This window comes from Mastigoproctus giganteus, chromosome 1 (assembly GCF_048544385.1).
Source record: "Mastigoproctus giganteus isolate SK-2022 chromosome 1, ASM4854438v1, whole genome shotgun sequence".
In the NCBI taxonomy this organism is placed as follows: Eukaryota; Metazoa; Arthropoda; class Arachnida; order Uropygi; family Thelyphonidae; genus Mastigoproctus; species Mastigoproctus giganteus.
The window spans coordinates 246,959,412-246,976,091 of record NC_143575.1 but is presented as its reverse complement, the minus strand read 5'-3'; the positions used below and the strand labels follow the sequence as shown (position 1 = coordinate 246,976,091).

At 34.3% G+C, this 16,680-nt stretch overlaps 1 protein-coding gene across 1 annotated transcript in view; it reads left to right on the top strand.

Annotated features, from left to right (window-relative positions):
- Polr2A (RNA polymerase II subunit RpII215) overlaps positions 1–16,680 on the top strand; it is a 231,014-nt gene that overhangs the window by 187,498 nt on the left and 26,836 nt on the right. The window contains exons 19-20 of the mRNA XM_090376751.1: positions 1,549–1,896; positions 12,712–12,816. Of these exons, the coding sequence (XP_090232877.1) occupies positions 1,549–1,896; positions 12,712–12,816 (453 nt within the window). The remainder of the gene's footprint in view (positions 1–1,548; positions 1,897–12,711; positions 12,817–16,680) is intronic.

Genomic DNA, 16,680 nt, shown 5'->3' with positions numbered 1-16,680 from the left:
AGAGATAAAACTTATTGATGTAATGCCATCTCCTCTCTTTTTTTGTAATTTTATAATTTTGAAATTTTTTTAAATTGAACTCTTTTTCTAATTTTTCCTGATAAAAAAATTGTGGAATTTTTTATAAGAGTTCCACGGAACGCAAACCTTACATAAGTCTGGGAGTTCCTGTATTTGTACAAGATAAGAATTGGTATTCAAAGGGAACTTTTTAGTCAGATACTCTTATTAGCAGTGTACTGAATTTTCACACTTCTCATTTAAAATGTTAAGATTATTTTAGCATCCTTGTGATAGACACTTGTGAATAGATATTAATTTAGTCAATATGAGTAATCTACTGTAATTTAGTCAGTGTAACAAATTAGTTACAAACAATGTAACAAAGAAGTTGATCGAATTCTGATGTGAAGGAATTCGATCAACTTCTTTCACATAACAACATACTACCAAGTTTTTTGTTTTTTGCCATTATTATTACTCATACCAAATATTTGAGAGACAGAGAGAGAGAGAGTCTCCATATTTTGAAATCTTATTTGCTATGTAATTGCTTGTATTCTAATGCAGAAAGCTAATATTCCTTATTATTATTATTATTATTTAGTACTGTCAGTTCATAACTTAGCATGGATTGCTCTTGCAAATTAAAACTGTGTGAACATTTGTATGTCTTTATATCTTTCATCTTGGCTTAGTAAAGTAGTATTGAAAAAAAAAAAAAAAAAAAAAAAAAAACAATAGAAAATTTTTATCTCTTCATTTTAAACTGTGTATGTAACTCAAAAAAGTTACTAGTTCATTCAGGCTCTATGACCAGCTTACTTAACTGTAATTTGCAAGAACAGTCTATGCTAAGTTATAAGATTTACTGAATAGGTGACAGGGCTAAAAGAGAGAAATGTCACATTTCTGCATGGATTTCAAGTATTAAGCAGAACTTTCTTGTGCTATTGGTCAAATTTGTCAATTTGACAGTGCTTATCAGTCATGGGAAAGTGCATTTGTTTTGATAGCGGAAAATTTTTACTAAAACAGTATTCTTTGCAGTGTGATTTTACTGCCACAGTTTACATTTCATTGTTAATAAAATATTTATTAAAATTACTTTATTGTGGAATATGTTGAATCAATCATAAAACAACAATAATTATCAAATCAGTAGAATTCTGCCTTAAACTGCAGCCATTATCAATCCGTTGCAGGATGGAAGCCTCCTCAATGATTCATGTTGAGGAAATTCTGCCTTTATGTGATATTAAATTAAGATAAAATCTCTTCTGCCAAAGATCTACTACATGCAACAAAATGCGATAAGCAAGAGGGTAAAAATTTACTTGGAAAAGGGAAAGATTCAGCTTATTAGTAATAATATAAAAGTATGAAAAGAAAGTTAAACAGGAGTTTAAAAAATTGTAATTGTATCATCATCAAGCTCTGATTAATAGATTCAGTTACTTAATTTTTATTAATTTGTCAGATAGTTTTTATAATTAAACTTAAATATAATTATTTGTACACTTACACAGTTAAACTTTTTAATTACAGGATGTGCTATGTCGCTTAGAACATACTACTCTTAGAAAAGTCACTGCTAACACAGCCATTTATTATGATCCTGATCCTCAGAACACAGTTATTGCTGAAGATCAAGAATTTGTGAATGTGTATTATGAGATGCCAGATTTTGATCCATCACGTATTTCTCCCTGGTTACTTCGTATTGAACTGGATCGTAAGCGCATGACAGATAAAAAACTCACTATGGAGCAAATAGCTGAGAAAATAAATGCTGGATTTGGAGATGATTTAAACTGCATTTTTAATGATGACAATGCTGAAAAGTTGGTTCTTCGAATAAGAATTATGAACAATGATGACAGTAAAATGCAAGAGGTGAGCTTCCCTATTTTTGAGTTAAATAGAAGTGATTTAGCTTTGCAATTAATTATCCTGACTTATGTTGGAACTATTAATTTTTCAACAATATAACATATAGATTATTGGTTAAAAGGAATGTATTAATTTAATAATATTGTCTACGTGATTAAAACTAAAGAAATTAAAAAAAAAAAAGTTTATTTCAGGCTAATTGGCATTGAGCCAGCAAAGTGAGTAGTTTATAGCAATCTCTCACCCTCCCAGTTACCTTCTATGCATTTATGCATCATATAAAAGGAAATATCACTGGAACCATATTGGCATGATTTATGCAAAACAGATATTGATTTTTCATGAACATGCCCAGTATACATACTTTAAATATTAATATAGAACATTTTATTAACTCTTTCATGAGTGTGTTTCTTGACCATACGCTTGGGACTCTGAGTGATTTTTTTTTTTTTTCCTTCTTTTTTTAAATTGTGTACATATATGCTTTTAAATATATATATATATATATATATATATATATATATATATTTTTTTTTTTTATATATATATATATATATATATATATTTTTTTTTTTTATATATATATATATTTTGACTACATTAGAATGGGATTATTTTAAAAAATAATAAAATTAAAATTTTATTAAAAAATTTAATTTTGTTTCTTTGCAGTGGTCTTCTCCACATTTATATGTGTATTATTTAATTCGGTTTCGGCTTGTAAGCCCCACATAGTGTCAAAGCTTGGAAGGGCCACATGATTGTGAATATTGCTGCTATTACTCATAAACATATAGATGGCTCTGTAGAGTTTCAAGAGGATCTGTACATGTACAGATAGTTTGTTGATGCTTTGCTGACAGAACCTTGAAAGCATGTGTGTGCGCATGCACATACATGGATACTGAAGAAGGTTTAACAATGTATTTATTCAAATTAGTTTATTGCTCAGTGTAGCGAACCAAACCTATCAGTGTAGATATATCCTGAATCAAAACCATTTACTACTATCTGGTGAAAGACCAGTAAGGCTAAAAAGACTGTTAAAGCAAGGTTTCTTATTTTAAACAAACGTTCGTGGTATTGCCTTCACAGGTATTACTTGTGGTATTTGGTAAAATAAAATTATGGCTTTCTCAGAGCGAATTGTAACAGGTATAATAAATAGAAACATACAAAGCTTTCGGTTGGTTAGACAACCTTCTTCAGTTGAAACAAAACATAAAATAACAGTTAGAATGGAGGCGTGTACTGCCAATCTGGTACGTGAAGCGCGTGGCTAATTGTTTGAGGTTGAAGTCTGTGGCTGTGACGTATGTGGACGTGGCCAGCGCTTGTCAATGGACAGTACTATTGCTTCGGTGATGGGGTGGACTTGACAACCACTGTTCCTGTTCATTGAAGTATTGGAGCATTTGATGTTTAACGATTCCAACCAGACGCGGCGCAGATAATGGCAGGACTTATCCACAATCACGACATCGCAGTGTGGGTCAATGTCGTGGTGGGTTGCCCAGACGTGCTCAGCAATAGCTGAGTGCTCCACATCCGCCAAACGGATCGCCCTCTCGTGTTCGGAAAGGCGTTTTTCGAGCCGCCTTCCAGTTTCCCCGAAGTAGCAGCTAGTGCAGTCACGGCAAGAGATGCGGTAGACCAACCCGCTCTGCAGTAGGGTGGGGACAGGTATTTTTACGTTGGAAATGAGGGATCGTAGTTTTCTCCCTGGGAGTTGGAGGCACTTTATCCCGTGCGATTTTAAAATCCTACAGACCTGTTGTGATATGTTTGGGTAGTATGGGATAAAGGTGCCCGTGGTTGAGTCACCACTTTGGATGTTTCTGTTGGTCGCTACGTGGTCGCGTGCCTGTGGCTATCCCATCAATACCCTTGACAGGTGTGACCTACATTTCTTTTGGTCTAGTTGCGACATGAAAAAATTACTGAGACACTAAGGGGGCCATGAACCGATAAAGTTTGGGAACCTCTGACATAAAATGCACAATGAAGAAACAATTTATATATATATATTATTGTTATTATTATATATATATATATATATATATATATATACATGTATAAATATCATATCGGTTCACCTTTGCGATGATTTGTCTAGTGATTGAAATGCAGCAATTCCATGACCGTTATTGGCCTTGTGGTCCTCCGTTCATACGGGACGGAGGAACACGGGGCATAGTGGTCAGTCTATTATTTTGTTACTTTGTATTGTTTTAATAGTTTTAGTCCTGTTTTATGGTAATATTTCAGATCTCTCAAACCTGGTACCTTACATTGGGGGGGTGCCGCTAAATTACTGTATAATTGGCTTTATATTTTAAATTTTAATTGGATAATTCTATAATTGTTGATTTCTTAAAATACCATTTATAATTGACTCAATATGATAGCATAGCTTAATTTATTATGGTACTCAACTTTTTTTATAATCTGCAATTGATGTTTGAATAGGGTGGATGATAATTTAAATTTAAATTGGGAGTAAGTTGGGATTTTAAAAACAGAATTTAAAATATGCGCAAGGAAGTAGAAGTGCACTTCTTTGTCCTTGGTTGTCAATATTAAAGTTGAAATAAAAGGAGTTATATGGTTAACACTGGAGGCCAATAGCCATAACAAGTGGCTTTCGTTATTCACATCTTCAGTTGGCAATGATGGGATGAGAATAAACGCGTGTATTTAAGAAAGCTAAGTTCCCGTGATGCTCCTGGATACATGTGGAAATCTCAGGTGCATGAGATTCCAAGCCGGTGCAATGTTGTAGGGTAGTTTGGTATTTAATACAGTCGATTACGGTTAATTGGGACACATTGGGACTAGTGCATTCTGGCTCGATTAAGCGGCTGCCCCAATTATCCGAAGTTTCACGTAAAAAAAAAGTTAAAAATACACATTGTATAGTGAACCAATTGTAAAGCGGGGGTCCGCTTTACAATTGGTTCACTATACAATCAAATCACGTTATAATGGAGTCACTTAAGTAAAGTACCGTTCACTATACGATGTATAGTATGATGTTCATTGTGATCACGTTTGTGAATTGAATTTTAGTTCTATTAAACAGCGATTCTAATTAGCGAAAATAGGAGGAATATTATCCACAGGCTATAAAAGTAAAGATATATTAAGCAGAAATTTACCCTTTATTACCTTACCAATTAAAAAATTAAATGAAAGGTGAAAATCGGAATTAATACGTACTGTAATATGTACGTATTAATTCCGATTTTCTACTAGTTGACATTTCTGCCATTTGTGGGTGGGGGTTAAAATTCAAAACAGTAAAAAGATAAGCAATCAATAACAAAGAACACGGCACACAAATTGCAAGTAACACGATACGTGCAAGTGAGAACGGAATAACAAGTTACGAATCTTTAAAAATAGGAACGAAGAGATTATGAAAATGAATTTTTTTATATGATTGAAGATTTCATGGAAGTGTATTCACATTTTACCATAATAACACACAGAATTCCAGCTGTCAGTATTATCGCAAATTCAGTAAGATCGAGTTTACTATCCATTTATGATAGATTGCACTAACAGAAAAGCCCAATAAACAGGTGACTGCTAATTGTTTTATGGTTGGGACCTCTAGAAATCGGACTGAACCACATGGTACGGTCTGAGACAATCGTAGTGTGATCTCCAGTGCTGCGGTCTCCTGTCCCGATTAAACTGCATGTTGTTCCAATTAAGCGGAGTAAACCCTGGCTATTTTCTCGATTGGGTTCTGTTTTTTATGATTTGCCCCAAATAAATGGCTGCCCCAATTAACCGGTGGCCCAAATAACCAGAATCCATTGTACTTGGAGATTGGAATGGTGGTGGAACCATTCTATGACTAGGGCTTCATATTGGAAAATTTTAAAACTGGATTTTAATTTGATAATGGGAATGGCTGAGTCTACTAAGGGGGTGTGGTTGTAAGATTGGACGTGTGATGCTAGTTCTGTGTTGGTTTGGCCTGTCCTAAAGCTGTTGTGGTGATAGTACGTGCGTGTGTTTGATGTTTTAATAGAACCGTATTTTGAGGTTGTGCTACCGATGCAACATGCATTGCAATTAGATTGACATTTTATTAGGTATATAATATTGTTCATATCGCTGATATGATATATTTGTGTGTCTTTGTATGAATTAAATAATGAACCAAGTTTATTATAAGTTGAGAATGTGAGAGTGATGTCAGTACCTTTTGAATATGCAGCGGAATTTATTGCAAAGATTACTATGGTAAGGTAGGATAATACGTAAATTATTATTAGAGGTGTGTTTGTGTGGATTGTTAATATTATTTTGGATGGTAAAAATGGTTTGTTGAATTAATTGAGTGGGATATTTTCTAGATATGAATTTTGTTGTAAGATATTGAAGTTCATAGGTAAGATCGTTTTGAGTAGAACTGTATTTAATGGCATTGTTAATCTGATTATAAAGAATGGCTTTTTTATGTTAAAGGAGGTGGTGCGAATCAAAATGTAAGTGTTTTCCAGTGTGGGTATTTTTTCTGAAAATTCTTGTTCCTAGTTTGGTGTCATTCCTATATTTGGTGAGGTTCAGAAAATTAATTTCTGTTTTCTTCAAGTTTTAGGATGTATTTTAATCTATTATGTACTGAGTTAAATTTAATTAAAAGGTCATCTATTGTGGATTTTTGTCCTATTAAAAGGATGTCGTCTGCATATCTTATAAATTATTTTATATCTGGGGTATATAGTATATAGTTTTCTATTGAAGCTAGGTAAATTTCAGAGAGGGGGGCTGAGATCCCTAGTCCCATAAGTAGTTCGTATGTTTGCTGGTATATCTGATTGAGAAATCGGAAGTATCTGGCATCTAATAAAAAGGTTGTAAGTTCTAATATACTATTAATTGAAAAGGAAGTGCAACTGGATAAAGTATTGTCATCTGTTAAGAAATTCATAGGGTTTGTAATGTTGAAGGTAAATGTACATTAGTGTACAATGAGACTACATCGAACGATGCTATTATGTCATTGTTAGTTATTGTAATGTGTTTTATTTTATCAAATGAGGTCGCTAGTCCCATAGGTACGCCGTACGTTTGCTGGTATATCTGAATGAGAAATTTTCGAAATTCAAAGTAAACAATACCTCCCAAACATTTGATAAAATAAAACACATCACAATAACCAACAATGACATAATAGACAACAATATAAAAAAGGTGAGTACCATAATAAATTAAGCTATGCTATCATATTGAGTCATTTTAATTGGATTTAATTGAATTTTTAAATTATTTGGAGGCTTTCGACTACAATTTCTGTCTTGCTACCTTTACTTTCCCCCTCCCTGTTGTTTTAATTTTTATGTTAATTTTCGCTCTGCAGTTTTGCCCTACTACTGGCATTTGTTTTAATTTGATTTTTATATTTATTATCAGTTACACACACACATATGTGGAGGGTTGAGATTCATAGTGGTGTAAGTAAGTCTATTCTGATTTTTGTGAACAAGGTGTTTTGCATTCTTAAAAAGAAACAAAAAATTTAATTTAATGAATTGTGATACACTGGGAGGTTAAAAAACTTTAAAAATTTACATGAGCCAATTTTTTGGTCAGCAGTGTTTATATAATTGACTTTAGTATTAGTATTAGTATTAGTAACGGCCGCTTGGTGCAAGAAAGCCTATGGCTTATGCTGCACCAGCCAAAAAAAAAAAAAAAAAAAAAAAAAAATCCGAACAAAACAATGATAAAAACAAAAAAAAAAAAAAATAAATAAATAAATAAATAACTAAATAATAATAATTAATAAATAAAAAAAAAATAAAATAAAAAATAAATAAAAAGGAAATTAAACCTATCATCCTATGTGCTTCCCTTACCCGAAAGTACTATCCAGATGCCCTTTGAATTTCCCCAAACTGTCGGCCTCTACCACCCATGAAGGCAACTTATTCCAGTAATTTATAACTCGCTGGCTAAAATAGAACTTCCTGCAATCCAATCTAAACATTTCCCCCCGTAACTTGAATTTATGTCCCCTAGTTCTAGCATCATGTATAATCTTGAAAATTTTGTCCTCATTCATTTTACTGATGCCTCTCAGAGCCTTAAACACCTCGATCAAATCTCCTCTAAGGTGTCTAGTTTCCAAACTCTGCAACCCACATATTCGAAGTCTTTCTTCATAAGGCCGCCCTTTTGCCGATCTCACCAGGCGAGTTACCCTTCTTTGCACCCTTTCAAGAAGCTCGATGTCTTTCTTCAGGACTTACACCATTATGTTTCTAAGTAGTTTACCTATTTTGAAATGGTTAATTACTGTAAGAAGATGACTATCAAAACTATGATTTCATACAGAAGAGATTGGTTTTTTTTTTTTTTTTTTTTTTTTTCCCCTGTAAAAAGTACACTATAACAAAATTTTAAAAAATCTGAGCAATTGGCACATTTGGAATTTTTTGTCAAAATAGTTAAGTCTTAGTTTTTGCAGAATGATCATAAAAAAAACTAAGATGAACATAATAAATTTATTTATAATGTAAAAGATGGTTAAAAAAATTATAGTTACATTTTTGTTAATGTTCTCGTTTTTTTTAAAAAAGCAATTAAAAAGTCATCATCACTAATTCAAACACTGTCACCACAAAGAAGCTACTTTTTATGCTTCATCTTCCTCGTAGTCAGATAACGGACCTAGATCATTAACTTTTTTTGAGCTTCTAATACCTTTAAAGAAGGCATGGTGAACTGATATATTTGAGAAGGTGTAGCATGTCTCTTTTCTTGTTCAGTACTTTTCAAGCTCTTAGGTCGACCTTGACATTCATTGGGTTTGACATTCAGTTCCCTGAAAGGGATGTCTTCATCCAATGTACACTTGTAGAAACATCATGAACGGGTTTTCCTTTTTCATAATGGGGCCACTATACCTTCAACTAGTTTACATTTTCGCCTTCAGACATTCTTCTTCCATTTTGTTATGCCTTTTTCAAGAGCTTCTGTTTTCAAAAAGTCATCTTGTTGCATCTTTACAACCATAAACCTATTGTGTCTTCTGGCAGACTTTATAGTATCATACCATCCATCTGAAACATAGATAATCTTGTTTTTTCTAGCTTGGTCAGCCCAAAGTCTGAGTCATTTGGAAAATAAAAGTGGTCATAAACCACGAATTTGTGGTCTATAACTTCAACTGAAGTTTCTTGAATCGGTTTCATTAACAATAAGGATACCTTGATGTTCTGATTTTGGCCATTGCATTGCTATATATCATCACGTGGTTTTTTTTTTTTTTTTTTCGTTCAACTTAATAGTCAGGCAAGAAGCAATCTCTTGTAAACCTCTGGATGAAATGGTTTCATCCCAAACATAGATGGAGCCAAGGTTATTTGTGACGTCATGCACACCTAAATTATAGCAGTACATATTGCACATATGGTAGGCCTCAGAAACAGTTAATTTTGGGATTGGCAGGGCTTTTCGTAAATCTATTGTGATTGTATAGATGTCAGAATTTCCTCGGGCCTTTTCCCCATCAGCTCTTTAGTTGGTTTCTTGCTTTCTCTGCTTTTGCCAAATGCAAAACATGTTGCCCCTCCAAATCACCTGTCCTTTTCTACATCAATCCACTATTCGTATACTTACCACAGGCCCTGCAAATGTCCTTTCGAGGAACGTGAAAATGTAAATTAAATTCTGTGTTGAAGTAATACTGTCTACAGTAATTCTCTTTAAGAGGTTCAGTCTCTTTGCTCACACCAGTCAATAAAGCTCATACATTTTTCTTACGTTCAAGTCAGGGCTAAGGAACTTCCTGTTCGGATTATCTTTTCAAGTGTAAGGACTTTGAAATGCTGAGAAAATATTAATGTGATCCTTAAGTAACTGTTTTTGTTTATCAGTTATCTTTTTTGCTGCCACATGTTTACCCCTTAAATCTTCTGCAGACTTTCCCTTCCTTACTTTTTCTAAAGCTCTTGTCACCCTTCCATCAGGTAAAATAAAAGTGTCGAGAAAGAATTCTTTACAAATACGTACTGTGGTATTTTCTTTTTGAATGTCAGACAGATGTGTACATTGCTTTCCTCCCTAACTGCCATTCCAAGGCCACCTTTGCTTTATAGGTTCATGATGTACAAGACTGCATAAATATGCATTTTGTTGAGAAAAATCGGCCATATAAAATTATCAGGTTGCTTTCTCCTTTCCTCTTCTCTTAAGGACTCTATGCATGTTTTTTTACAACCACAATCTAAATTTTCAAACTGCTTACACTCAACTTGTGTTCCTTTTGAGTTCTCATATGCCTGACCTGAATTGTGAAGTCTTCTGACTGTAGCTCTTTTTGACTCTTTCCTTTTACGTTTTCTTAATCTGAAGGAAGTTTCCTGGTATGCTTCTTCTACTTACTTGGTTGGCCTCTTGACATGCTCCATTTCTCGAGATTTCAACTTAAAATCCTCCATTTCTCGAGATTTCAGCTTAAAATCCTCCATTTATTGAGATTTCAACTTAAAAGACATCTTGTTACAACAAAAACTCGAAACATAACCTCCATCATACAAACTGTTTAGGAACGGAATGGTGTAAATCAGACGTACTTCACTATGATTCTAAACCTTTTGCTCATATTGTTAACTATTCAAAATAAGTGCTGGCATCTCTTGGTTAGAACTGCAACTTTGACTGACTTTACTATGAAACTAAACAGTGGACAGCTAGAGAAGGTGGGAAATATGAAGAGCTCATATTTATAAAGTTACTGGCTTACACCACTATAATTCTCAACACCCCATATATAAACAGAAAACTTGGTGCAACACTTGACAGATGTTTTTCTGCAATTACTCTGCAAAAACAGTAAAATTTTACTTCAGAAGCTTACCCTAGTTAAACTATAACTATATTTAGGAAGGTAGAGAAAGTTTGTCATTTACTTTGAACCAAAAATTTTTGTGTGAGTATTCTTTTCTAGCCACAGCTTTAATGTGTAGCAGGAACACTGCTAGATCAAAACAGCTCATGGTTAAGGAAATTGTTCTGTCTTGGATGTTAAAGTCATAGATAGTCTTACTCACTGTAGCAGAAATTCTGCTGGCTGCTGCTATATAGAAGGGTAGCATTGCCCTTAATTTCCATATTTATGCTAAAATTCTTTTTATATGCATCAAAAAGAATGTAAAGAAAGGTAATGAGATTGGTGAGGGGGAACAAAGGGGTGCTCTTACCAAGAAAGGCTTCAGTTCTGCAAATTGCAGTCTGGAGAGTAGGTACCTATGAGGCAATCTGATTGAGGTGTTTGAATGATTGAGCAAGCTCAATGCTGGTGGGATTAGCATTAGCAAAGGCACATGATGCAAGAAGCAAGCTTATATAGCATCAGCCAAAAAAAAAAAAATCCTTATTTCACCCATCCACTTGCTCTAAATGTTTGTCTAGTTCTGCCTTGAATTTATTTAAGCTATCAACTTCTATAACGACAGATGGAAGTTTGTTCCAGCATTCAACCACCCGCTGGCTAAAGGCAAACTTCCACACATCTATCCTACAACTGTCTTTCCTCAATTTGAATTTATGCACTCTCAGGCGATTATTCTGAGCAAGAGGAAGAATCCCATCAGCATTGAGCATGCTCAAACCATTCAAGGCTTTATACACCTCAGTCAGATCACCTCGCAGGTGCCTATTCTCCAGACACTGTAATTTGCAAAACTTAAGCCTTTCTTCTTAAGAGCAACCCTTTGTTCCATTCACTAATCTTGTTGCCCTTCTCTGTACTCATTCCAACAGCTCTACATCCTTCTTAAAATGAGGCCTCCAGACCTGTATACAGTACTCAAGGTGTGGCCTGACCATTGCCTTATACAATTCTTCCTCTTGCCCAGACTACCCACATGATGGGACATAAATTAAAATTGAGGTGGTTGCAGAATAGATGTGTGGAGGTTTGCCTTTAGCCAATGGTGGTTGATTGCTGGAACAGACTCCCATCTGGTCTGGTAGAATTGGATAGCTTGAATAAATTCAAGGAAGAACTAGGCAAACTGTTGGAGGGGTGGATAGGTGAAATGGGAAGGGTTTTTTTTTTTCTTGCTGATGCTGTATAATTTTTCTTTCTTTATTGCATCAGCTGCCATTACTAATACTAAAAGGGTGTGATACTAAAAATCAGAAGTAAATTTCTTATCCAAATATGCCATCTACTGTAGCACCCATTGACGTAGACCTCATCTGCCTATACCTTCTGAGCCGGAAACTTTGATACATTTTTACTGTCGGATTATGTATATGGAAACAGTTACTATTCCCAGCAAGAAAGTGTGTGCTTGAACCACCATAGTTCACAAAACAGGCTAAATGATTTGGTGAGAGATTAGGTTCTTACACATTTTTCTGCAGAGATTCTTATTAAGATTCTAAGCTATATGTTATTCTCTCTCTCTCTCTCTCTCTCTCTCTCTCTCTCTCTCTCTCTCTCTCTCTCTCTCAAATTGATCCTATTTAGGTGTAATCAATTTAACCAAGTGTGTGCATGTGTTTATCAACAGGTATAAGATATTGTATCAGTCAAAGAGTTAATAGAATTCTGTTTTGTTTTGTGTTCATATGATATCATCACCTTAAATTAATGAAATGTAATCAAATGAGCTATCTTTTGATTACATTCCATTAACATATCAATAGCATGTATATATAAGTAAATCTTATTTAAAGTTAATTTTTAACTGTTATATGATGCTGTCATATTTCTTATATGTGTAGAAAGAAAGAGACAATTATTACTGTTTTATCAATGTAATGAACATTTTGTTTTGGTAGGAAGAGGAGCAAGTTGACAAAATGGAAGATGATGTGTTTCTGAGGTGTATTGAAGCCAATATGCTGAGTGACATGACTTTACAGGGAATTGAAGCTATCACAAAAGTAATATACTCTGCTTTGCACAAATACAAATTTATTTTTTAAATTTAATTTAATCCTTTTGTGAGAGTGGGTTTCTGGACCATATATATGCAACCCAGAGTAAATTTTTTTCAAGGAATTTGGAAGTTTGAAAACTATCTTTGTAAATCCATTTAAACAATAAATTTTTCCAATTTTGACTTTCATGCTAGACATTAGAGCAGGATTATTGTCAGAAATAAAATGAAATTCATATCAATCTATCATTTTTATTTTTATTTTTTAAATAATTTTTATTTTATAAATAATTTTTATTTTTTTTTTATTATTTCTAACAAAATCAATTTTTTTTTAGAAAAAAAAATCATTTAAAAAATATTTAAAATTAAAAAAAAATTTCCTTTTTCAGTAACATTCTGTGCATTAATGTATGTATTATTTGATTCACTTTTGTCAACTTCTGCTTCCAAATTCCAAATAATTTCTTTAGTTTTGGCTTGTACGTCCACAATGTCTCGAATCATATTAAAGGATATTCCCTCCTACACCAATTTTTGAACCTATTTTAAATATAATAAAAAAATTATGTAAAAAACAAGTTTTTCAAAAATATACCTTAATTCCGATAAAATATAGGGTGTGGCCTTTACCATTTTTTAAAATGAGGCATTTTATGTTGCAGGGGTAAAAAAGGTCACATCTTATATTTTATCGGAATTAAGGTATATTTTTGAAAAACTTGTTTTTTACATATTTTTTTTTTTTATGAATAGAAATTTTCATACATTATTTATAAATAAAGTATGATTATGTCAAAAGAGAGATTGTTTACAAAATTACACCCTTCTAATCATATAAGAAGTGGGGAAAAGGTCCAAAATCCGTGTCAGGTATAAATCCAAGTAGTCAATATATAACATGCAATAGCTGCACAGTGCATCTTTGATAGATTTAACTCAAATTTTGATAGAATCCATTGTTGTGGGAAATAGGAATATGTACAAAATTTTAGCCTTCTATCTCTATTAGAATTGACTGGAAAGTCGATTGGCAGATTTGATGACACAGCCAGTAACTTAATATAAGCTATGTAAAAATCGCAATTATTGCTTGTAAACACATTTGTTACATGGCAGCATGTGTTTATAGTTTCAAGAGAATCTGTACATATACAGAGATAATGTGTATACTTCATTGAAAGAAAAAAACTGCCTTCAAAACTATATATATATATATATATATATATATATATATATATGTGCTAATACTCATGAAAAAGTTACTATTAGCTTATCTAAAATTACAGAATTTAAATAATCAGGAATTAATAAGTATATTTCTTTATCGAAAACATATTTAACTGTCTTATTTTATGTCAAAAAAATGTTTGAAGGAACTGATTGTTAAATAATTTATTTTAACTTGGTAGTAGGAATATTAGTATCACCTTGATCAGTGGTTCTCAATCTTTTTTGTCCCATGCACCCTTTTCACCATATGTCAATGGCATTTCCCCCTCCCCCTTTCCAAGATTGTCTGACTCAAAAGGCTCCAAAATACATCTGTGCATGAAAAACAAGAAAAAGTCAAATATATCTGTGCATAAAAAACAAGAAAAGTCAAATATAACTATAAATGGAATATTTCCACAGATAAAAAGGTGAAATATTTATCATTATTTTTAATTTAATATGTGATATCCAATAAAGTGTGATGTTCTATAGATTATGCACAATCTGTAAAATTGTAGTTTGTAGAAAGATCAATATTCCAATAGTTGAGTCTGTCAATCTGTGGTCCCAATTCACCCCCTCTGAAGCCCTAAAATTCCACCCTGGTTGAGAAACCCAGATCTAGATAGAAGTGAATTTTCCACTTACACCCTTTCCTTCAGTACCTTTGTGACACTTAGCCAAGGGCTAAACAACCTATAAAAAAGTGAAATACTAAATTTTCCCTAACACATGATCTCCATGGGTATTTGGAAAATTCTTTGCAGAATATATACCGATGAGCCAAAACATTATGACCAGTGAGTCGTAAAAATTAATGCAAATCGAAGCAACTGCAGGTGAACTATAAAAAACACCTGATACTGACACATAAAAAACCACCTGATACTGAGCTCCGTTAATCAGTGTTACTCTTGTTCTTCAGATGGGAAAGGCAGCGGACTTAAGCAAGTTTGACAAAGGCCAAATTCTAATGGCCAGACGACTGGGTCAGAGCATATCCGAAATGGCAAGGCTGGTGGTATGCTCACAGTCAGCCATGGTTAGTATCTACCGAAAGTGGTTATGGGAAGGAAAACCCAGGAAACCACCTGCGAGGTGTTGGACGACTATGGCTCATCGATGCTCGAGGTGAGCGAAGGCTTTCCCGGATGGTACGTCGCAACAGAAGGGTGACTGTGTCGCAACTCTCTGGTAATCGGAATGCTGGTGACAGGAGTAATATGTCACAACACACAGTACATTGAACCTGCTGAAAATGGGGCTGCTTGGCCGCAGGCGGCTCCGAGTGCCCACGGTTCACTGGCGACATCGCCTACAATGGGCATGCGAGCATCAAAACTGGACCTTGAGTGATTGGAAGAAGGTCGTCTGGTCTGATGAATTATGTTTTCTGTTGCACCATGTGGACGGCCGGGTATGTGTGAATCGTTTACGTGGGGAAGTGATGGTGCCTGGATGCACCATCACTTCCCCACTTTGGACAAAAACAAGCTTGTGTTGGCAGTGTCATTCTTTGGATGTTCTGCTCGGATACCCTGGGTCCAGTCATCCATGTGCCAGGCACTCTGACATCTAACACCGACCTAAACATCATTGCTGACCAGGTACGCCCTTTCATTGCAACAGTTGTCCCTTCTGGTGGTGCAGTCTTTCAGCAGGATAATGCGCCCGGATTGTTCGAGACTGGTTCACGGAACATGAGGAAGACTTCCAGGTATTGTCCTGGCCTCCAAATTCCCCAGACATCAATCCCATTGAGCATCTGTGGTTTGTGTTGGAACAGCAACTCTAATCTGTGGCATCTCAACCACAGACCTTAAGGAATTAAAGGATCTGCTGGTTATGTGTGGTACCAGATACCACAAGACACATTTAGAAATCTTGTAGTGTCCATGCCTCGCCGGGGACGAGCTGTTTTGACTGCACGTAGAGGACCAACATCATATTAGTGGGGTGGTCATAATGTTTTGGCTCATTGGTGTATATACAAGTAGGACTGGGCACTTCCGTAGCCAGGTGGGAAGGAGCAACAGTGCGTAGCACACGCTTATTGATTAGACCAGGGTTCGAGCCCGTCACTACCAAATGCGGAAAGGTCAGAGAATGACCACCACATATCCCGGAGTAATATGGCCTTAGTTGCTAATACTCCTAAAAACCAAATAACAACAAGTAGGACTGCTGTTGGTATAAGAATTTATCACTAAGCACAAAAAATCTCCAAGACCCCTGAACATATCACTATTTGTGCCAGGTGATAAATTTTCTTAGCAAAAAATTTGAAGTATTTAAAAATTATATGTCTATATATGAACACATTTTTTGGAACAAGTCTCTTTGTATAATAATGTATACAAATAATAAACTAACTTTTGTTTATACTTACTGATTTTATCCAGTTCATATTTGATGCACATCAAATACGAACTGGGTAAAATCAGTAATTATAGTAATTGTAATTGAGAATTATATGTATAAGCAGAAACTTCATTGTGCCTAAGATTTCAAAATGGCCAAACTTGTCACTAGCTGTTGGGTAAGCCCTTTGCATGCCTGCATTTAGGTTTGCTGTTAGAGTGAGTGCCACAGTTTTATGATGTATGGAATTAAAAAAATTCATTGCCTTTGTAATGTGCAGGTGCTGTGCCAA